The sequence below is a fragment of the Schistocerca gregaria genome, chromosome 1, assembly GCF_023897955.1.
Source record: "Schistocerca gregaria isolate iqSchGreg1 chromosome 1, iqSchGreg1.2, whole genome shotgun sequence".
In the NCBI taxonomy this organism is placed as follows: domain Eukaryota; kingdom Metazoa; phylum Arthropoda; class Insecta; order Orthoptera; family Acrididae; genus Schistocerca; species Schistocerca gregaria.
In genome coordinates, this window is record NC_064920.1 from 852,401,673 (window position 1) to 852,426,618 (window position 24,946).

General features: G+C 40.8%; 1 protein-coding gene across 1 annotated transcript in view; it reads right to left on the bottom strand.

Moving 5' to 3' along the window:
• LOC126278029 (putative leucine-rich repeat-containing protein DDB_G0290503) overlaps positions 1 to 24,946 on the bottom strand; it is a 567,177-nt gene that overhangs the window by 152,245 nt on the left and 389,986 nt on the right. The window contains exons 11-12 of the mRNA XM_049977802.1: positions 14,772 to 14,888; positions 383 to 499 (exon numbers count right to left, since the gene is read on the bottom strand). Coding sequence (XP_049833759.1) covers positions 383 to 499; positions 14,772 to 14,888 — 234 coding nt within the window. The remainder of the gene's footprint in view (positions 1 to 382; positions 500 to 14,771; positions 14,889 to 24,946) is intronic.

A 24,946-nucleotide genomic window follows, 5' to 3' on the forward strand; every position in this document is an offset into this window, starting at 1 on the left:
TTTAAAGTCATATTTACAGCATCACTGCTTTTACTCCATTGAAGAATATTTAAATTTATGAAATGTGTTATATAAATACTTACTTATGTGTAAAGTGTATTACTGTCAGCTTACATACGTATGCCTTGAAATTACTTTCAGCCTGTATATTTATAACTTGACTTGTCCAATGCCTTATGCATAAACTGCTATGTAGACAACAGGACCAATAAAATACAATCTACAATCCAAGTGCCAGTCAAGCCAAACAATACTTAACTTTGATGATCAGGTAGGAACCATTGCACTATAGCACAGTCCTGTCATTTGCTAGTGAGCTAATAAGATAATGTCAGTTTTAATATGTCACTCTATAAAAAAAGTTATAATGGAGAAAACTTACATTTTTAAGTCTTTCATTTTCTTCCTTCAGTTTTTGGATATCAGCCAGCAAATTCTGATCCTCTGCACCTGCTTGTTGTTTAGCTGCATCCAGTTCTGCTCTCAGAGACTGCACCTCCTACAAACAAAATTGTCATAAAACTAAGTATAAGATAATAGAAGTGAATTTAAAGATAACTGTGTTCCTTATGAATGTATAATTGCTTTCAATTAAAATACATGAAAACCAGATCATTTTATGAAGCTACAAATGTAGTTGAAAAGAGCATTGGCTTGATGATCAGATAAAGTTGAATACTGAAACTTCCTAGCAGATTAAAACTGTGTGCCAGACCAAGACTCAAACTTGGGACCTTTGCCTTTCATGGAAAAGTGCTCTGGCAGCTGAGCTACCCAAGCACATCTCATGACCCATTATCACAGCTTCAATTCTGCCAGTACCTTGTCTCCTACCTTCCAAACTTAACATAAGCTCTTCTGTGAACCTTGCAGAACTAGCACTCCTAGAAGAAAGGATATTGCTGAGACATGGCATAGCCACATCCTATGCGATGTTTCCTTTCCCTCGGGAGTACTAGTTGTGCAAGGTTCACAGAAGAACTTCTGTGAAGTTTGGAAGGTACTGGCAGAACTGAAGCTGTTATGAAAGGTTGTGAGTCATGCTTGGGTAGCTCTGATAGTAGAGCCCTTGCCTGTGAAAGGTGAAGGTCCCAAGATCGAGTCTAGGTCCCAAGATCGAGTCTAGGTCCAGGTCCAGCACACAGTTTTAGTCTCCCAGGAAGTTTCATATCAGCACACACTCTGCTGCTGAGTGAAAATCTCATTCTGGAAACTTAAATACTGTTCCAAATGTTATATTTATGGATTTCTTTATGTACAAGTTTATTACCAGTGTAAGATAAATTGAATCCACATATCATAATTACATTACATAGTAAGGAGTACCTTCAAAGATATCAAGATTCTCTTTCATCATCCACAGAGAATGAATGGATCAAAACCACAGGATTAACTATCAAGGTATGCTGAATAGCTTTGTAGCTTTATTTCAACATAATTTGGTATCCTTATTACGCACCATCAAAAAAAATTATTGTTGAGTGTAGCAGTGTTATAAAGAAAATGACTGTGGCATCTAAAATAAATTATGACTTTCTACACAGCAAGCACTTCACAGCACTGCACAGAAACAATATAGTTGTTAAGGAAAGCTACAAAAACACAGCTTACAGGTGCAAGATATTAGTTTAAGAAATAAAGGAATGGAATTATAAAATTAAAGAATTTTTTTGATTTTGCTTGAAATGGCAAGATGTGCTGCAAACTTGATTGGTCTGCACATGGGTAAGTAGGAGATTCAAGTAAAGATGTTCTCAGTGCTTCACACAAACAGCCACTATTTATGGCAACAATGAGAAAAATAGAGATGAGGTACTACAGCTCAAAATATCAACAGAATGCATACAGCAATCAATGAAGGCGTAGAAAATAAACACAAAGGGATCAGGAATTTTTGAGGGAATGTGCGCCAATGATGACCAGTCCTTACATCTGATACTAAAAAAAAGAATGTAAAATATATGGTTTCCTGCAAAATAAGGGTAGAGATAAACTATTGAGTTTGTAGCAGTACCATACTGTAATCAATATAAGAAATTAAAAATACTTTTTATATTGTGTACACTAATGAGGTGATATCGGACAATGGGTAGCAAAATTTCATGTTAATAGTTTTCTTTGTATTGGATATGTTGAAGCAGATACCATATTTTTGAAACAGTGATCAAATGTTGGGATAGTACATTTTGTAAGAGAAGAAGTGGAATTTTCAAAACCTGTGTCAACATATTGCTCAGAATACGTTAAAGATTTTACTTACAAGAAACTGACTAACAAAAACAAATTCTTGTTAGGTATCATAGCTCCCCAGATGGTAATTTAAATGTGCACCTGGAAAAAATGTACATGGTGATTCAGGAGGAATGCCACATAATTTGTAAGGTGATTCTACATGTGAAAATAAACTGAAAAAGTCCTACACACATCCATGAATCATTGTGAAGACAATTGTAAATATTACTTACTGAAATGCTGTATAGGAACTGTGGTGGACAGAATAATAGAGGGACAGATTACTGATTCATGACAAAAAGTTCCCCATCTATCTCAATCCACTTGTCAACATTTTGGTGGGTGTGTTGTGTTTCACATCGAACATAATCTTGGTGAGCTTAATGTCAGCACCAACAACAGTGTTGTGAGTTGCAAGGTCATCACAGGTACTGTACACAACCAGTTTTAACCAGCTACATAAAAAAAAGTATAATGGGGGTAGGTCATGTGATCTGGCATGCCAGTTAATGGATCCACCATGGCAATTCTGCTTTTAAGGAAATGTGATATTCAGAAACTGGGATAATTGTCTAGTACAGTGAATCAGTGATCCATCATGTTACACATATATTTGCCATTGTTGCTATAATATCACAGGTTCCCAAAAGTGTAGGTAGGTCTTCTATCAGAAAATATGTGTATGTTGTGCTATTTGACAAAAAGGCAGGCCCTTGCACCAGGTCATCAGGCATACCACACCAGATGTTCTATGAGAACATGTGTTCTAGTGTAATGGGGTTCACCATCATCTATATATGAGAATGTGTGTGTTCATGATACCATTGCTTGTAACTGTAGCCTCAACTGTAAATAAAGTGTAGTGTGTGACTCACAAATTTGTTGTCTGCTTACTGAGTCAGTTGGATGCAGACGTTGTACAGGCTGAACATTAAATGGCTACAAGTCCTTGAAATGTTATGTATGACACACTCAAATTTGTGGAATATTGAGTTGACAAGTATTGTGCCATGTACTGTTGGTGTGACTCAGTTGTACCATAGCAATAATGTCTTCCCTTTCCTCAATTGGCTGGATGGCACACATGATATTAAAGTGTACATCCAATGCATGTAATATTTGATGAACCCTGGAAAGTACCTCGACACAGGGGAAAGATCTCTGGTGTTCTGTTACAGCCAAACAGGCACTGCCAACACAGTAGCTGTACCAGACAACATGTCTGCATATCCTGCATTAGTTAATGTATGTGGCATCTTGTCACAGATACAATGGACTGCACAATTAAACAACATCTGAGCATGACACACATAGGCCTCATGACTGCTCATTGATACAACCCATGATTGCACACTAGGTACTCTTGCAACTGTCACCTCTGAGTGAAGTCAGAGTTCTATCATCTGTTGCAGAACCCCCACACCACTTGTAGAATGGATCAGTCATCTATATTACCATTATTCTGTCCACAATAATGCCAACATAGCATTTCAGTAAGTAATATTCACTTTGTCTTCATATGCATTCATGAATGTGCATAGTCATCAACACACTCTAGTTTCATAATGAGCAAAAATCAGACTGAGATTCACAGGATTTGTTATTATTATGGCTGGCCAGTGTGGCCGTGTGGTTCTAGGCACTTCAGTCTGGAACCGCGTGACCGCTACGGTCGCAGGTTCGAATCCTGGCTCGGGCATGGATGCGTGTGATGTCCTTAGATTGGTTAGGTTTAAGTAGTTCTAAGTTCTAGGGGACTGATGACCACAGATGTTAAGTCCCATAGTGCTCAGAGCCATTTGAACCTTTTTTTGTTATTATTATTTGAAGTTACTCCTGAATCACCCTTTATTTTAGAAATATGAGAAACTGTATTTATTGATTTCAATAAAGGAATAGCAAATGTAAATGTGAACTTGAATTTATATAAAGATGATTTGACTCTCGCAACTGGAGGTGGAGACTTTACGTATATGACCCTTTTCTCTCGCACTTTATACTTGCTAACTGGTGATGGTGCATATACAGAAGGAATAGTACATCATGCAGCTACAGATGCTTTGAAAGGATAATGACACTTAAGACTGTTAACAGTTTAAGTTGCAAAACTGCAAATTGAAACGAAAAAATGACATCACATATTCTTGTTCACTGGTAAGGGAATCAGAAGAATGGAATGTAAAATAAAACTGTATAACTGATACACAAAGCTGAAAAAATTTGGAAAACTTGCTGATGTTGCATGAATGCCTACATGGAAAGAACTGAGCAGATAGTAAATACTGTTGTATAAAAAGGAGACCACTCCCCAAATAGCAGAAGCATTGAGTTGTCGGTAGGATTACAGAAAAGAAAGAAAATGCAATACTTTTACAGTTATCCTTTTATGAGTTAAGAGTGAAAAAATACGCACTCAAAACACTCACATACACTCACCTATGCAAACTACATTGTGCTGGCTGGATTAACAGTGCCAAAGCTATTTTTTTCCAGGTGGATGGTTGTGATGGTGGGTGGTGTGGATAGAGTGAAAGGTATGCAGCAGACACATGTCAGGGAGGGGGACTATGGGAGGAAGTGACAGACTGGAAGAAAGGGCAACTGTTGGGTTGAGAGTGTGGGGACAGTGGTTTATCTGAGATTGAGGCCACGATGACTATGGGTGTGGTGGATGGTTTTAAGGATAACTCCCATCTGCGTAGTTTATAGAGGCTGGTGGTGGAAGGAAGAATGCAAATGCCTCAGGCTGTGAAGCAGCCACTGAAACTGAGCCTATTGTGCTCACCTTCATGTAGTGCCACCATGTGGTCACCTTTTTTATTGATAATAGTTTTGTGGTGGCCATTCATCCAGGTGAACAGCTGCTTTGTAGTGACATAAAAAGCTCTGAAGAATCTGCAGGAGAGATGGTAAATTATGCGACTCCTTTCACAGGTGGCCCGAGCTCTGAAGGGGTAAGATAAGTCTCTGACAGGACTGGAGTAGGAGATGCTGGGTTGATGATTGGGCAGGTCTTGCACGTTGGTCTGACGCAGGCATCTGTGGAGTGGGGGTGGTATAGAGAAGAATTGGGATTATGTGTATTTTGGGAAGGTGACAGAACACCAACTCTGGAGGAGTGGGAAGGTTCTTGGGTACAATGTCATCCATTTTAGGACAGCATAAGAGATAATGAAAGGTCTGCAAAGGTTATGGGTGAGTTGTTCCAGTCCAGGGTGATATAGGCTGATGAGGGAAGGCACTCATTTGTATCTAATTCTTGATTGTGGTGATAGGATTGGGCAATGAGAGGATATGGCATGTGAAATCTGTTTGTGGACTGGGTTTCTGGGATATTGCCTGCCTGTGGAGGCCTCTGTGAGTCCTTCAGCATACAGGGCAAGGGAGAGTTCATCACACATTGCCCATGGGTGGCTACACAATTTGTGCGACATTTTTCTTTATGTAAGAGGTCTGTCAGCTCTCAAAATACAAGTACCGTTGCTGGATAGTGGGTTTAATGAGGGCAGATGTGTCAATGGAGGTATCAGAGAGATGGAGGAGAACATTCAGGAAGGTGACACACTGGGTAGATGAGGACAAGGTGAACCACATAGGAAAGAAGCTGTTATAAAGGAATGTGAACAGGGTGTCTTGACCCTGAGTCCTGATAATGAAGATATCATCAAAGTACCTGATCAGACTAGACGTTGGGTGTCTTGGGAGGTTAGGTAAGTGTCTACTTGATGGCCCATAAAGAGGTTGGCATTGAACGGTGCCTCACAGGAACCTTGTCTGTGCAGCTGATTTGTTGCATACCTTCCCTTGAAAGGAGAAGTAGTTGTGAGACAGGGTACAGTTGGTGAAGTGTGTATGGAAGGATGTCATGGATTTGCAGTCAGAAGGACAGAGAGAGAAGTAGTGACCAAAATGTTCAAGACAATGGCCATGAGGGTATTGTTGTATATGGAGGTAGCGTGAACAGTGACAAGTCAGACACACCAATTATGACACCTTCCAGTCATTGCAACTCACACATCCTTCCCACAGAATATTTCACTTTTCCTTGTTCCTTCTCACAGTCAACTTATTAGCGATCAAATATCTTCATGCCAGAAAACCATCCTATTGCTCCCAGGACTATTTATCCCACCCACTTCCCTCCATTTGCACATACTGTATCACTCAGTTCCCCTTTAACCATTTAACACTTTCACCTCTTCATTTCCTGTGTCATTTAGTATTTCCTAACATCATCCATGCCCCAATATATACCTGGTTCATTTTTCTGCACCATATGAGAATATTATCCCTCTCTCTAAGCCACATGTAGTTTCTTAAATGCTCTGAAACCATGGAAACCCCACTATACCCTAACCACAAAAAGTCCATTCTCTGTATCCCAACCACCTATTCACAGAGACCTTCAGCTTCTCAGATTGTGCCAGTCACTATCACTCATGAACACGGTACTGCAAAAGACCTGTCCATAGCACAGGCTGCCCAGAAGCACTTCTACTCCCTCCTCAAGATATTGTTACTGTGAAAACCTCACTGCATATACAACACATCTGAAACAGAAGCACTTTCACTCCAGAACCTGGAGGAGCATTACAGACACTACCTCCATAAATTGTCCAACTTTTGACAGTTGGATTGATAGATTATTCCTGTTGACATCTTATGTTTACAGTTTACTCTTTTTAATGCTTTGTAGTTACCGTGTCATTCAAAATTCCAAAGTATTTTACAAAAAATATTCTATACAAACAAAACATACATGAGCATAATGATCTAGCAACAAATAGATAGTTGACAGTTTACTCACTGATGCAATATAGGCATCTATTCCAACTAGACGTTTACCTGAGAACTGCACTATAGCCAAAACAAAGAAGGAGAATTATTGATTAAACCATCTGCAGTTTACACGGAATTGTTCACTACAAATATTTGTTAATAATGTTATGTAACAGGGACAATCTTCAAAGATGTTATGATTATCTTTCTTAAAGCAATCCAAAGAGAATGAATGGATTAATACCACATGATTAACTACCGCTGTATGCTGAATACTTTTGTGCCTTCATCCAAAGTTGGTATCCGTATGACTTCCTGTCTGACCAAAATTATTGTGAGAGTACCAGTGTTCTAAACAATGTCATTGTGGCATTTACATTAACTTATGACTTCAAATATTAAAATATGATTTCCTGCTTTTGTTGATTTCAGTACAGAAATACCAAATGTGAATAAGCAATTCTCAGAAACTTTTTAAATATTTTTAAGTAACTTAATTTGAATTGTACAAATAAGATTGCTACTTGTAAGGGCGCCTACTTACACAATACAATTGTGAATATCTATTAAGACAATTAGACACAGACACACCAATGTTCAAGTCTCATTCATAGCAAACCTCCACCCCCCCCCCCCCCCCTCCCTCCCGTCCCCCTCTTCCCCCAGTTAAAGCATTCCAATTTTGCATCTCCACAGTGTGATATTTTAGATATTTTCTTCTGTTACTGTTAACCTTGTTTCAACATTAAGACCTGTTACCCTTGTGTCAATGTTAAGACACAACATGAACTTCTTACAGATGTAAAAGACAACTTTGCTTCATCTATGACACAAACAAAGCCAATAGAAAATAACAGTGGGTACAATAAGATTATCTGTATCCAGTTGGGTACAAGAAAAAACAACAGGTAGGCTTCAGCAGATTGCACATTATGCTACACACAATAAATCTGTGGTGACTATCGACCAAGGCATGGCCAATTTGGCCAATTTCTTTGCCGCAGTCTGTGACTGTGCGCCAAATTTTACACGCGTGGAGGGAGACCAACTGTATATGTGTGCTTCCGAGTAATAAAATAGTTTTTATTACATGTGGTATAGTGTGTATCATTGGATTCTGGAGTCCTACAATACTAAAACCCATACTTGTGACCCTGAATTTTGTTCACGAGTGCTAAAATGAATTTTCGTGCCATTGAGCAGTACACAATAGATCGCTTGCCACCTACCATACCGCACAACTGCCAACTAAGTTTCCCAATGGACGCTTCAGCATGGTTTCCAACTATTCACCATGTGTTTGTAAAAGTTTGATGCAGTTTCCGAACACACCTATTAGCAGTACACAACAGAACAGTGCTTCTGCATTCCCACAGCCTCATGTGCCGGCATTAGGTGCGCACAATAACTTTCTGTTATTGTACATGAGTCAGCAGTCGTGTGGCAATGTTCCGTAACAATAGAATGTTTTTCACGTACAAAACTTTGAATATGAATGTTTTACATCGAGTGTGAACTTTCCACATGTTCCGAGTGCTCAATGATGGCCAACACAATGTGCTCAAACTTCAGTGAATATGTTTACAGTTTTCCCAAGTGGCAGTGTGAGCTTTCCAGTCGAATCAGTGGTGGTACAAATCGAGCCGGACGCCCAAGATAGGAAATTTCATGTTTATTACGGAACTCCACAGTTTGCACCCCCCCCTCCCCTACCCCCCCCCCCCTCCCCAGCACACACACACACACACACACACACACACACACACACACACACACACACACACCTGCATCCACTTTGTGAATGTTTCCGATGGCACACGTCATTCCTGCCATGTCTACCACGTGTGTTCAACAAACATTATGTGATTTCAACATTTTTAATGCACCTGTACTCTGTCATTCTCCGCACATTGGTCAACTACAGCCGCGTGCCACTGACAGTGTCAGAAACTGGTACACTGCTACTGCACCCGAGCCAATTAGGCTGCAGAACTATGGACAGGGAGCGACAGATTCTGATAAACAGCTACCACCCCTTCACAAGGACCACTCACACACATGGTTTGCCTTGGTCTACCACGTCCTGTAGCTACACAGTGTTGCCGATGACAATTCAAAGTTCCTTTGCCTACTATGTCACCTCCATGATGAACTGGACCTGATCTGCGATATTGTGGCTTCGCCTCCCACTATGGACAAATATGCATTCACCCAACATACCATCCACAAGCGACTATCCACATCGACACAGGAAGCTATCCGCCTCATCAGTCACAAGTTGCTGGGTTCCAGATCCCCGTCACAGCTCTGGTGTCATCTCCACACCATGATAGACACACGTCACATGCCAGATGTTACACTTTGATACATCTGGTTGCTCAAACTTCCTCCGGAAGTTCAAATTCAACTTCTTCATGTGACTTCAGCCACACTAGATGCCAAACTGAAGATCACAGACAAGGAATACAATATTCTGCCCCCCCCCCCCCCTCCCCCGCCACAGGCTATTATTCAGGAACTTTTAGATAATAAGACTATTTGCCCTTCTTCTAGTAGTTAGTCGTCACCCATTCATTTGATGCCCAAGAAAGATGACACTTTCCACCTCTGCGGTGATTATTGGCCACTTTGCACCAGAACAATTCTACATAATTATCCTATCCCAAATATTCAAGAGTTTGTTTCCCAACTGCACGGGGCTCGAATTTTCAGTTTAATGAACTGTCACAATGCGTGTCAGCAACTGCCAATGATACCGGAGGATGTTGAAAAAACTGCTATCATCACCCTGTTTGGGTTGGTCAGTATTTGTTTATACTTGTTTATAAGGTTCATCCTTAAAAATGCTGCACAGATGTGGCAACGGTTCTTCAACTCATTGGTCAGAAAACTGGACTTTGCATATGCCTACCTGGATGACTTGCTAATTTTTTCTTCCTCCCTTGAGGAACATGAGGAACATTTAAACACAGTGTTCCAATTATTAAAAGCAAACGGTGTCACAGTGAATGATGCTAAATCACAACTCCGCCACACTAGTGTCACATTTCTGGGCCACAGGGTTTCTGCCAACAGCATCCACCCCCTACCCGAACGGGTTGAGGCCATTAGCATGGTGCCTTTGCCTAAAGATTTTCAGGGCCTCCGCCACTTCCTTGTAACTGTAAATTACTACTGCAAACACATCCCCCTTGCCACTGACATACAAGCCCCAGTGACGGATGCTCTTGCAGGAAAAAACACTTCAGGGACTCGGGCAGTCATGTGGACTCCAGATATGCATTGCGCATTTGATAACCTAAAGTCAGCCTTACACAAAGCCGTTATGTGCACTCACGACATTCCTCATGCTCCCATCTCACTTACTACAGATGCGAGTGATAGAGCAGTAGGGGTGGTACTTCAGCAATCCATGGGTTCTGTTATACAGGCTACCCAGATTTTTCTCCCACAAACTGTCTGCTTCCCAACATAAATGGTCGACCTTCAACTCGGAACTGTTTGTGCATTCGCGCCATCACATGTCTGGTATGTGAACATGTCATTTGGCCTGGCATGATAAAACAATGTTGCAGTTGGGCTTGTGAGCATGCAAAAGTAGGATGTGATGCACAGCACCCCATGGGTATGTTCGATGTGGCAAAAAGAAGATTTCAGCACATACACATTGATACTGTCAGGCCCTTACCCCCCCTCGGGCCTCCTCTGTTACATACTGTCCACCATTGACAGGCTTACCCCGCTGGGTATAGGTAATTCCTCTTACTAGTATCACAGCTGACGCAGTGGCCCACTACCAAATATTTTCAGGACGATATCCGAGGTCGCCATCCAATGGTATTTACCAACCATGAGCCATTGGTATATGCTTTCCATAACCTAGGCAAGGAGTCGCCCCCGAGATGTTTTCATCATATGGACCTCATATGTCAGTTTATGAATGACATATGTTACATCAGAGGGGCAGACAACGTCGTTACCAATTTTCTATCACATGTGTTGATTTTATCCTCACAACTGGACCTCAGTGAACTCCCTAAATTGCAGACAGAGGATACTGAACTCACCTCATTGTGCTCTGTTGTTAAAACAGGACCTAAACTAGAGTTACAGATGCTTCCTGGGTTTTCACCACCCATCTGGTGCGACATTTCAACAGGACACATACGTCTGATGATTCTTGCACCTCTCCGCCGGAACATTTTTAATAGTATTCACGCCCTGGCATTTGAGCCACCACATGTATGGTGTGTGAAAGTTTCATTTGGCCTGGCGTGATAAAGAATGTCGTGTGCAAAAGTAGGACATCACGCACAGCCTCCCATGGCTAAGTTCAATGTGGCAAAAAGAAGATTCCAGCACATACAGATTGATATTGTCAGGCCCTTACCCACCTTGGGCCCCTTCTTTTACATACTGTCCACCATTGACAGTTTTACCTGCTGGGTAGAGGTAATTCCCCTCACCAGTATCACAGCCAACGCAGTGGCCCGAGCCATTTTATTAATGTGGATCTCGTGTCTCGGCTCCCCGGTTTCTATAACCACTGACCAGGGCCACCAGTTTGAGTCCACTCTCTTACAACAGCTTTGTGACTGTGTGGGGTGAAACGATTTAGGACTACAGCTTACCACCCCTAGAGCAATGGGCTTGCCGAACGCTGGCACCGAACGCTTAAAGCTTCCCTGATGTGCCACAGAGGTGAGTGGGCCAACGCCTTACCGTGGGTAATGTTAGGCATTTAGGCCACATACAAAGAGGACCTTGGCACATCCCTTGCAGAAGTACTGTGCAGAGAACCCCTCACACTCCCAGCAGAGCTAGTGAAGCCTTCACTCCCTCCAGATTAAATATGCGACTCGACATTCGTCGGGAATGTTAAGGAGTTAATCGCTAACAATTGCGTGCCTCCACCTCGACCGCATTTGCCCCCTCCCATATTTCTGCATAAGGACTTGGTGTCACGCACTCATGTCGTGGTGCATGATGACACTGTCGGACCGGCACTCAGACCTCTATACTCAGGCCCACACAGAGTCATATTGGGGTGTACCAACACGTTCGAAGTGCTCATTAATGGCACACCTCAAACGGTATCTGTCTGCTGTCTCAAACCGGGATGGTCTCTGGGAGAACTACCTGATACCCCACCCAGTCAGCCCAGACTCCCTGCTACACCCGCCTCACACGAGGCATCTACCGACTGTCCGCAGATGAGTAACACCTATTCCCGCACTTGTGACATTACCCACTCCAAGTCATGTGACAGTGCCACAGGGTGTCTAACATTCCCATACAGAGTGTTGTGTGTGATGACTCCCCCTCCTACAGGCAGCCCCCCGCCTCTCCCCAGTTAGGATTCAGTGACGTATCAGGAGCCAGCCTCAGAACAGGTGATGTTGTCGGCGACGACTCGTGTGGAGATGCTGTCAACCCGTATACGGGAGTGGTAGTGAATGTCAACACAGATTTTATTTGTGGCTCTAAAGTGTTTTTTGTGATGCAGCCAGATAATGTGTGTATCTTCTATGAATGATCCAGCTCCCCCAATGACAACTTAACCCACATTCACCTTCTGCAGTCTGTCCCCTTGCCTGCTGGTACTGACACATCCATGGTAAAAGTACTATGTACTGCAACAGGCATTCAGGTCTGCTACCCCGGCTCCTCACAACCCTCAGTCGCTTTCCCGGATCCCTCGACTGCTGTACGAGGATTCACCTGGTCAGGCAAGACCATCCACCCCCCTCACTGGCTTGAAGACTTCAATTACTGATGTAATGTAATGTAAGACATGGTTTCAGTTTAAACACCCTCTCCCTCCTCCCTGGGTGTTTCCTTTACATGTATGCCCCAATATTTATGTTTTGTGCTCCATACTCTTTGGGGCGGGGGGCGGGGGGGCTAATGTTGTGACTATCGACCAAGTCGTGTGTAATATCTTTCATTAGCCAAGTACTTTGTGGCAGTTTGTGGGCACACATGAAAGGTTACACACATGGAGAGAGACCAAGAATGTATCTAACTGTATACGTGTGCTTCTGAGTAATAAAATAGTGTTTATTACATGTGGTATAGTGTGCATCATTTGATTCTGCAGTCCTACAACACTAAAACCCATAGATCCATTTTGTACATTGGATGCCCACATTGGATGCTTCACAGAACCAGTTTGTACACATATGAGCAACATTAACTTTCCAAAAGATGTTCTGAGAAAACACATTTCATTTACAAACAAAGAGCCACTCACTGGATCATACTTTACTGGCTGTATGGAACACCCCAGCAGCTTTTTGTTTATTCACTGAGTCTTGCAGCAGTCTACACAGTTACTCAGCAGCTCTATTCCTTCAAAATATTCACCCAAAAAACGAAATACAGCATAGAAAATAATGAAAATCATAGAGGTTAGACAGAGAGTGCTCTTTTTACAATGAGTGATTTTGAAAATTATTTGTGCAAGTAATTTCTTATTGGATATATTTTGATATAAATAGTGGTGTGTGAGATACAACCACGTGAGTGATGATGCATTGGTCACATTCACAAGTGATGTGCTAACTGACTCATGAAGCTTTGTACTTACATCTTGAGAGAATGCTTCAGCCAGACCTTGCCATATTGTTGTATGAACAACAACACCCTCAAATTAACAGGATGATGATAATGAACTCTCAAAAATTGTATAGTTTATGTTGTGGTCAAATTTTACTTTACACCCCAGTAATCACACTGACCAAGAATATTCCCCAATCACTAAAACTCCCTAGCAGAAGAATCTTCCCAGTTACTGTAACAAATGATTACTAATACACTTATCTAACGTAATTTCTGTATTTTGCCAAGGTTCCTGAGCTTTTTTTTTTTTTCTGTCTCAACACTTCCATTCACAGTCTCTAGCATAATATAGATTAAAACTGGATGACTACCAGTTTTTATTGAGTCTCTTGACAATTTGGTGAATTTAAGCACAGACTACTATCTAACCATATATTTATCTTGCTGCTGCAAAATAAAACTATCATCATTCAAATTCTGCCTTTACTACTGCCTGAACAACAATGAGTTTTTCGATGAAATTGCCCTTCTTTATAATCCTGTAGCAATAAGCATACACGCTACGTCACCAAGAGGTAAACATGTCCCCAACTAATTGGTTTTTAATGTGAATGCAAAAAAAACATTATTAATATTAGAACAGGTCTTTTTGCCACACATTTCATAGTGATTTACCACCACTTGGTATACTCATGTACATTGTTCTCTACTGCTAATCTATTTTTGAGATTCTCATGCTTAAGAAAAACATCTCTGAGTATGCAGGATATTTTACATTACACACTACATGGAATTGTATTTCTCAGTAATAGAATAAAAATAGAAACAAATCCCATTTGTGACCATGTCATCTTCAACCAAAGTCATTACTGGAAATGGGTATGATGGGGCATGTAGTAAGCACATGACTCTCCCAGCCATTGTTAGGTTTCATCACTGGAACTACTACTTCTCAGTCAAATAGCTTCTCAGTTCACCTCACAAGGGCTGAGTACACCTCACTTTCCAACAGCAGTTGGAAGACCAGAACAGGCACCCATCCAAGCACTAGAGAAGCCAAACAACACTTAACTTCGATGATCATGTAGGAACCAGTGTTACCACTGTGGCAAGGCCCTGTCATTTCCTAGTGAGCTAATAAGATAATATTAGTTCTAATATCTCATTCTCTACAAAAATTTATAATGGAGAAAACTTACATTATTGAGTCTTTCATTTTCTTCCTTCAGTTTTTGGATTTCAGCCTGCAAATTCTGATCCTCTGCACCTGCTTGTTGTTTAGCTGTATCCAGTTCTGCTTTCAGAGATTGTAGCTCCTGGAAACCCAATTGTCATAAAACTAAGTATAAGGCCATAGATGTGAATTTAAACATAACTTTGTTCCTTATGAATGTATAATTGCTTTAAATTAAAGTATGTGAAAACCAGATCCTTTTATGAAGCTACAAAATGTAGGTGAAAAGAGCAATGGCTTGATGATCAGATAAACAGGAATATTCTTCTAAATTTTATGTTGTATGGATATCTTTACATATAAATTTATTAATAGTGTAAGATACACTGAGTCCTTAATTCGCCATTATGTTACATAGTAAGGAGAACCTCCAAAGACGTCATGATTCTTGTCCATAATCCACAGAGAATGAACAGATTAAAACCACATGATTAAGTTTCAAACAAAGTTGGTATCCATATTACTGACTATCTGGAAAGAAATTATTGTGAGAGAGCAGTGTTCTAAACAACATAGCTGTGGCATCTAAAATAAATTATGACTTTCTACACAGCAAGAACTTCACACTGCAGTATATAACAGTAAATATAATGCAGAGAAACAATATAGTCATTAAGGAAATGCAAGCTACAAGGACACAGTGTACAGATACAAGACATAGTTTGAGCAGTACAGGAATTGGAACAAATATTAAAGAAATTTTGGCTTCTGCTTGAAATGGCAGATGATGTGCTGCTAGCTTGATTGGTATACATATGGATAAGTAGGAGATTTGAGTACAGGTGTTCTCGGTGCTTCAAACAAATAGCCACTTTGTACCACAACAATGAGAAAAGTAGAGGTGAGGTACAATAGCTCAAAATATCAACAGAAAGTATACAGCAATCAGTGTGGGGGGAAAAAATAATCATAAAGAGATCAGCAATTTTTGAGTGAATGAGAACCAACAATGACCAGTCCTTACACTTAGCACTAAAAAGGAAGAATATAAAATATATGGTTTCTTGCAAAATACGGGTAGAGATGAACTGTTGACTTTGTTGGTGTATCATACTGTAAGCAAAATTATAAATTAAAAATACCTGTACAAGTAATATTGCTTATATTAATGAGGTGATACTGACAATTGGTGTCAAAATTTCAATTTAATAGTTTTGTTTGTACTGGATACATTGAAGCAGTGGTTGAATGTAGGGATAGTAAGTTTTGTAAGAGAGGAAGTGAAATTATCGAAATGTGTCAATGTATTGTTCAGAACAAGATAGAAATTTCACTAGCAAAAAACTGACTAACAAATTCTTGTTAGGTATCACAGCTCACCAGATGGTAATGAAAATGCACACCTGTAAAAAAATATATACATGGTGATTCAGGAGGAACATCACATAATTTGTAAGGTGATTCTAAATGTGAAAATAAACTAAAAAAAGTCCTATGAACACATGTCTTTAGTTCCTCTCTTGTTTTGCCATCCGTTCCTTAAACCATTCCCCCCCCCCCCCCTCCCCAGCGATTATGATTAACATACATGAGTGTAATCTGTATTTTTATAAAAGAAAAGGATGGCCGTCAGTTGTAAAAAATATACCATCAGGTCTAATTTTGTGCTTATTTTTGTGTATATAAATGGTTTCCTAATTTATTTTGACTATTCCTTGTTCAAATCTTTTGTTATAGGGTAAAATCAGTTATTGTTTCATGACTTAAATTCTATTGTTGACTTGTAGAAAATATAAATTTTGTGATAATTGTAAGCATTTGGATGATGGACTACTAGTATTCGTCAAGTATTCATTTGGCTCTATTCGAAAACATGTTAGCAGAGCTAGCCCTTGATTAAATCCAAAATAATTACCAGGTTTGTCAAAAGTATTGTTTATATAACTATATCCTTAATATAACTAATTGAACAAATAATTTAGCCTAGCTTTTGTGGTAGAACAAACTATTAAAAAGGAGGAATTTTTTTATATATTCAATTAATTGAATGAGTTGTGTTTTACTTGTAATTACTGTAAATTAAATATTGGACAATGTACAGTTCCAGCTCCTTTTATTGTGAGGATGTATAAGGAGCCAAATTTTGGTCCTGAGACAGTCAGTCCATGGCCAATTTTCAGATGGGAAGTCTGTATCAGTTAAAGTAATAATAATGTAGTGAAATAAATGTAACACAAATAGGCCATGAGTTAAAACAATGACAGTGTCTGTTCAATTTATTTGAGAAATAGTGTCATACATACCTGATTGTTCCGCAAGAACTGTGAACTGGTGGTTAGGGTATTTACTGCTCATAGATGTACAATAGCAAACTATTGCAGCAGTATGCTGATGTTTGTCTGCAAGCTATTAATGAGGCTTATCATTAACCAATAGTGAACTTGCCATATAACTATGTAATATGTGGGGGTTGTGAACACCAAAAGAAACCGATGACCTCGCTGTTTGGTCTCTTCCCCCAAAACAACCCCAACACCAAAAGTAAATAACTGTGAAACACAACTGTGCATCTATCAACTACATCATTTACAGTAGTCAGTGTTGAACTTCCAACAACCCCCCCCCCCCCCCAACCTATTTTTCAGACAGTATAACATTGCAGTACATCAACACTGAGGACTGTCAACGAAGAAATGGTGAATATTGCTATTGGGGCCCTTGCAGGTGATGATTATTTATCTGTACACAGTAAACAAAGACCCACAAACATTGAATAGTGAATTCAAGAATGGTTTACACTACAGTGATTTTAACAAAGTGTGCATATGGTACATGTATCATCGGAGTTTTGTCAAAGACAGTGAACAGGCAATATTATGAGAATGTGAAAATAAATTATTTTCAAAATATCAGAGTTGATATAGCTGCCATTAAACAGGGAGGTGCAACAGCCAATCAGCACATGACTCTCATAGGCACAGTGTGACAGCAGCCATTCAGCGAGTGGGTTCTATGGAGCAGCCACTGAGAACAGGAACAGCCAATCAGCACACAGATGGACACAGCTGATCGGGATAAACAGTACACATCACTGAGAAAATTACAAATTGCTGCAGCCTTGCAGAGGACAAATCAAGATGACAACTCTAGCAGCAGCAGATGAATGAATAAAAATTAGGCAATTTATAGCAAAAGTGATTTTATATTAAGTGATACATAATGAGTGGCCTTAATGAACAAGACAGTGTGATGGGGGAGAACAGACAGCAGGGGAGTGATGTGATTGACAACAAAGCTCTAGAGGTTAAGTTTTTAAATGAACAGAAAGACTCAATTGAGGATTATTTGGAGGATGATAGTATTTATGGAAAATTGGAAGTGACGTTAAGGCAAATAATGTGTAATATGTATATGAAAGGGTTAAACTTGAGAACCAAAATGATCAGATTAAAAATGATTTAAAAATGGAGGTAGAAACCAAGTGTGCAATAGTGGCACAGGAAATAATGATAAAAGGAAATTAAAATGTATATTCAAAATTGGCTCAAATGGAGAAAAAGAATGAAGAGGTACAAAATCTAAAGCATAGAGAAAGTGACAATGGGTCTTATTCTGACAGTAATTGTAATGATGATAGCAATGACAAATCCAGTAGTGATGAGGACGAGGTATTTGAATTTATCATTGATAATGATGGTAATGTGTTAAGTAAAGAAAGAATGAAGGAGGATAGCAGTGGGCCTAATGAAGAGTTATGTCTTAATGAGAATGGTAAGGAGAAAGAGGACTATATTATCTGTCATTTGACTGTGTCTGATAGTTGTTTTGGTAAGCAGGATGATAGCATTTCCAGGGAAAGGATTTGTTGTATGAGGAATATCACATGATAAGTAAAAAGGAAGTGTGACACTCTGTAATAATAGCAAGTGTACAGGATATACATGTTAAGTGTTTACTGGACCATGGTAGTGATTTGAATGGCATTTCACAGGCAGTTTTTGAATCTATTAAGAACACAGAGAGTATAGTAGTGATGCACGTTTCTGGAATAAAAATTATTGGTGCCACTAGTAAACTATCAAAGAGTGTGAAATGAGAGGTATTATGAAATGTGAAATTGCCAGGACAGCTGTTAGAGTGCAGTTTCATGGTGATTCAAAATCTCTGCATTGATGCAATATTTGGGACTAATTTCTTGTGCAGTTAGCAAACAGGGGGTTCAACCCTCTGTGTTGAATTCACTATGTGGTGATAATGCTTACCCAGCTGTCTGTTTCATATTTCATGTTTCCTGAGGCAGTCAAACTCTTCTCCTGTCCTAACTGTAGTATATAAATGAATCAGAAATATTCTCTCTATGACTTTCATGTGACTTTCCCCTTTTATCCCCTCTCCTCCATAATGAAGGAATAAAGTTCCAAAAGTTGGGATACACTAATTTTCTGTTCTGTTTTGTGTATCTATCAGCTGTACTGCGCTGAGGAAGTATTGGCCAGCCCCTCTGTCTCTTAGTTAGTATTTATATTAAAAACTAAAAACCCACTTCGACTGCGAAAAAAGCACCTAGTGTTAAATGTTAACCCAGGTTTCGGCATAGATAACTACACCTTCTTCAGAGCAACAATAAAACCCACAAGTGCCTAAGAAGACCTTTGTCAATGATTAAAAGAACACCATAGCTATACATTTATAAACAGAAAGGAAAGGAAAACACAAACAGTACATATCTACAAAGTCAAAACCACTACTTAACTTAATGGTGTAAGTTCCACCTCACACCGGCCTAAGTTCGATGGGCCACGACCTGCCATAAATGGCAGCTACAAATGCTTGCTCACTTACAAACCTGACCTGCTATCTATGCACATGCACAAGACAGAGGAAGTTACTTGAATGCGCATGCGCATATGAATACGAGAAAGTTTATACATGGGTTGGGGCTAAATAGCCCATATATTCCCAACCATGGATCAACGTATATCAAAAAATGAAACAGATAGAACAAAGAGACGAGCTAAATAGAAGATGGGACCTAAAAATAACTGCACACAGTTGCTTATGCTAGTAAAGAAATTTATATATGGAGCTAACTATGACAACAGGAGGAACTCTTAAAAACTATACCTAAGGCCAGTAGTTATGCGGGGGGAGCTGGGGGGACAAAATCTAAGGACATTGTGGTAATAAAGGTATAGAGATAAAACGTGAGGTGTTCAATGGGCTATAATCACCTTCATCGTAAAAGGAAAATGAGGATAAAAAGAAAGAAGATGAACAGCTTGACCAACTGCACTCGCCAATCAGCGCGTGGATGTGAAATCCACAAATCATCAGCTTTACAATTATGAAGATCGAAGTAAAGGCGCGAAACCTTCAAAAAATTAGCTATTTCTCAGTAGGAGTTGGTCATTGAGGATATTGTCTTTAACATGTTGTAGATGCTTAAAGATCTGCATTTCTTCCAAAACATCCAGTTTTAAGTCCTTAACCTGGCACTAAGTAAGTCGATATTCACTGAAGGGCTCAGCACATGAGCCGTTTGCACAAGGTGTTCCGCATAAGTATAGCCCATAGTACCATCACTGCTTCTAGTAGGAATATGTTCTTTATACCTGAGATCCAGAGCTTGCCCCGTTCGCCTGATGTAAAATTTTGGACAATCCCTGCATGTAATTTTACCTACTACTGATTAGGAAAGTTTATCGCTCTTACTCTGCAGGAGTGAATTAAATTCCTATGTAAACTATTATTAGTAGAACAGGCGACTCTGAAATTATGGGCTCTGAGTAAATGCCCCAGTTTGTAACTTATATTGCCTATGTAAGGGATAGATATCATTGCCACCTGTTTGTCATTTAACGCATCCCCTAGGATGGAAGACGTAATATTATTTTTATTTATTTTCTTGTCATACATCTGTCTTACCAACTGAGGCCTATAGCCATTATTTATAGCAATATTCTCAAGTGTGACCAGTTCATTTTCTACCACATCTGGTGCAAGAGGGATAGCTGTAACTCGTTGAAAATTGGAATGAGTCTGAAGGTATAATATTGTCAGAAAACTTTTTTTCTGAAAAATATTTAATTCAATGCAGTTGTCAACCACAGTTAAAGTGACGTCCAAAAAATGTAAAGACCTAGTATTTGATTCTCACTCAATCGTAAAACAGATATTATGGTGAAGCTCACTAAAAATTGAAAAAAATGGTCTACCTCATTTTGAAAACCATCAATGATTAATAGAATGTCGTCAACATATCTTTTGTAAAATTTTGTTCTCCTAAGAATCTCTCTGTCACTGGCAAAAAATCAGACTCAAAGTAATTCATAAAAAGTCTGATAAAATCCTAGCTAGTGGGCTTCCCATACCCAAACCTGCAGGTAGTAAGTAAAATCTACCATTAAATGTAAAGTAGTTGTGTTTTAAAATGATTCATAGCAGCATTATCAACTCGTTGACCTCTTTATGTTTTTTATGGTGACGTAAATTGCACTCTAGTATTTACAGTGTGTGGTCAATCAGTACATTAGTGTATAAACTTGCTACGTCAAACAAACAAGAGTGTCTTTCCGCCGTCCACCTAACCTTCGTAACCTCTTAGTTCATCCCTATGAAATTCCCAAACTACCTTCCCTACACTCTGGCTCCTACCCTGTAACTGCCCCCAGTGTAAAACCTGTCCCATGCACCCGCCCACCACCACCTATTCCAGTCCTGTAACCTGGAAGGTGTACACGATCAAAGGCAGAGGCATGTGTGAAAGCACCCACGTGATTTACCAACTGACCTGCCTACACTATGAAGCGTTCTATGTGGGAATGACCAGCAACAAACTGTCCATTCGCATGAATGGACACAGGCAGACAATGTTTTTTGGTAATGAGGACCACTCTGTGGCTAAACATGCCTTGGTGCACGGCCAGCACATCTTGGCACAGTGTTATACCGTCCGGGTTATCTGGATACTTCCCACTAACACCAACCTGTCAGAACTCCAGAGATGGGAACTTACCCTTCAGTATATCCTCTCTTCTCGTTATCCACCAGGCCTCAATCTCCGCTAATTTCAATTTGCCACCGCTCATCCCTCACCTGTCTTCCAACAACATCTTTCCCTCTGTACTTTCGCCTCAACTGACATCTCTGCCCAAACTCTTTGCCTTTACAAATGTCTGCTTGTGTCTGTGTATGTGCGGATGGATATGTGTATGTGTGCTAGTGTGTACCTGTCCTTTTTTCCCCAAGGTAAGTCTTTCCGCTCCCAGGATTGGAATGACTCCTTACCTTCTCCTTTAAAACCCACATCCTTTAGTATTTCCCTCTCCTTCCCTCTTTCCTGATGAAGCAACTGTTGGTTGCGAAAGCTTGTATTTTGTGTGTATGTTTGTGTTTGTTTGTGTGTCTATCGACCCGCCAGCACTTTTGTTTGGTAAGTCACATCATCTTTGTTTTTAGATATAAACTCCTGGAAACTGAAATAAGAACACCGTGAATTCATTGTCCCAGGAAGGGGAAACTTTATTGACACATTCCTGGGGTCAGATACATCACATGATCACACTGACAGAACCACAGGCACATAGACACAGGCAACAGAGCATGCACAATGTCGGCACTAGCACAGTGTATTTCCACCTTTCGCAGCAATGCAGGCTGCTATTCTCCCATGGAGATGCTGGATGTAGTCCTGTGGAACGGCTTGCCATGCCATTTCCACCTGGCGCCTCAGTTGGACCAGCGTTCGTGCTGGATGTGCAGACCGCGTGAGACGACACTTCATCCAGTCCCAAACATGCTCAATGGGGGACAGATCCAGAGATCTTGCTGGCCAGGGTAGTTGACTTACACCTTCTAGAGCACGTTGGGTGGCACTGGATACATGCGGACGTGCATTGTCCTGTTGGAACAGCAAGTTCCCTTGCCAGTCTAGGAATGGTAGAACGATGGGTTCGATGACGGTTTGGATGTACCGTGCACTATTCAGTGTCCCCTCGACGATCACCAGAGGTGTACGGCCAGTGTAGGAGATCGCTCCCCACACCATGATGCCGGGTGTTGGCCCTGTGTGCCTCGGTCGTATGCAGTCCTGATTGTGGCGCTCACCTGCACGGCGCCAAACACGCATACGACCATCATTGGCACCAAGGCAGAAGCGACTCTCATCGCTGAAGACGACACGTCTCCATTCATCCCTCCATTCACGCCTGTCGCGACACCACTGGAGGCGGGCTGCACGATGTTGGGGTGTGAGTGGAAGACAGCCTAACAGTGTGTGGGACCGTAGCCCAGCTTCATGGAGACGGTTGCGAATGGTCCTCGCTGATACCCCAGGAGCAACAGTGTCCCTAATTTGCTGGGAAGTGGTGGTGCGGTCCCCTACAGCACTGCGTAGGATCCTACGGTCTTCGCTTGCATCCATGCGTCGCTGCACTCCGGTCCCAGGTCGACGGGCACGTGCACCTTCCGCCGACCACTGGCGACAACATCGATGTACTGTGGAGACCTCACGCCCCATGTGTTGAGCAATTCGGCTGTATGTCCACCCGGCCTCCCGCATGCCCACTATACGCCCTCGCTCAAAGTCCGTCAACTGCACATAAGGTTCACGTCCACGGTGTCGCGGCATGCTACCAGTGTTAAAGACTGCGATGGAACTCCGTATGCCACGGCAAACTGGCTGACACTGACGGCGGCGGTGCACAAATGCTGCGCAGCTAGCGCCATTCGACGGCCAACACCGCGGTTCCTGGTGTGTCCGCTGTGCCGTGCGTGTGATCATTGCTTGTACAGCCCTCTCGCAGTGTCTGGAGCAAGTATGGTGGGTCTGACACACCGGTGTCAATGTGTTCTTTTTTCCATTTCCAGGAGTGTAGTTTTGGTATTTGTTTCACATGTTTATATGAGATTTCCCATTAATCATTTAGATCACCTATATGGTCCACATCCTTCATTGTTTTGTCCCTTTTGTTAGCTATCACTTACATCTGTCATCTAAACACTTTCTCTTCTTCAGTGTTATATATATATATTTTTTCGTCACCAACTGTGCTAGTTTCATTCCCCCACCCCCCACCCCCAATTATCTTCTTCCGTTTATAGTCCACTTCTCTTTATTTATTTAACACTCCATAGTTTTAACTTTCATTATTCGCTGTTCTCCAGCCAATAATCAATGCCAACAATCTTTGTCCAACAAATTTCCACACCTACCAGTATCATCCATTTCCATCAATTTCATGTTGCTGTCGATCTTTTTGTGCTATTGGCTATTTTTCTCTGCCACAGGTAAATTTTTTGCCACCTGGGATCTTTTCTGCGACACCCGCAACCTTTTTTTGCCTCACCCCCTATCTTTTTTGCGACACTGGCGATCTTTTTTTTTGTCACTTGCGATCTTTTTTTGCGCCACTTGCGATCTTTTTTGAGCAACATGTGTTTTTTTCCCCTGATCTGGATATACTTGCTTTTTCTGATCAACCTTTTTCTGTACTTTTCCCTTTTTCCTTCTTTTTTTTATTTACTTTTTTTCTGTATAGTGTTTTTCTTATTTACTGGTCTTCCTTTAGTATTGAACATTACCAACATATTTTCTTTCTCATCTGTCCCTCATTGTTTTATTCCTCCTTATTATTACTATTTCAACTTTATTTATTTACTTTCCCTTCCCACCAGTTACCCACTATGCACCCTAATCCTATACCACATTATTTACATCCATTTTGGAAACATGCCAAACTGCAATCCCATATACTTTTCCTCTAGTCCTGCTTAACCTTTGGAATTACCTTAAAGGGTTCCCATATCTGGGTGCAGTCCCTCCTTCCACCAGTCTCTCCTGGACTTCCAGAACCTTCAATCCTTAGCCCTTACCCAACTTGTCCTGAATCTCTACACTACTTTGTGTAACCACCACTCCTAACAGTTCCTATCTCTCTTCAAATCCTTTACCTCTCAATTCCTGCTTGGAGAATACATTCTGGAGCATCATCCTAGAAGCCAGCTGTAAACTTGAGTTCCATGCCACACACCACCTGAAAAAACTACCACATTGCTGGTGAAATACCTAAGAAGTGGGGTACCTATCTCTATCCACAAACACCAACCACAACAGCACCTTCAACAAACCCTCCTCATAGCCATCAAACCTAGCCTAGCCACCTTACTGAACCTCCCAATCCCAGCACATACACTACACAG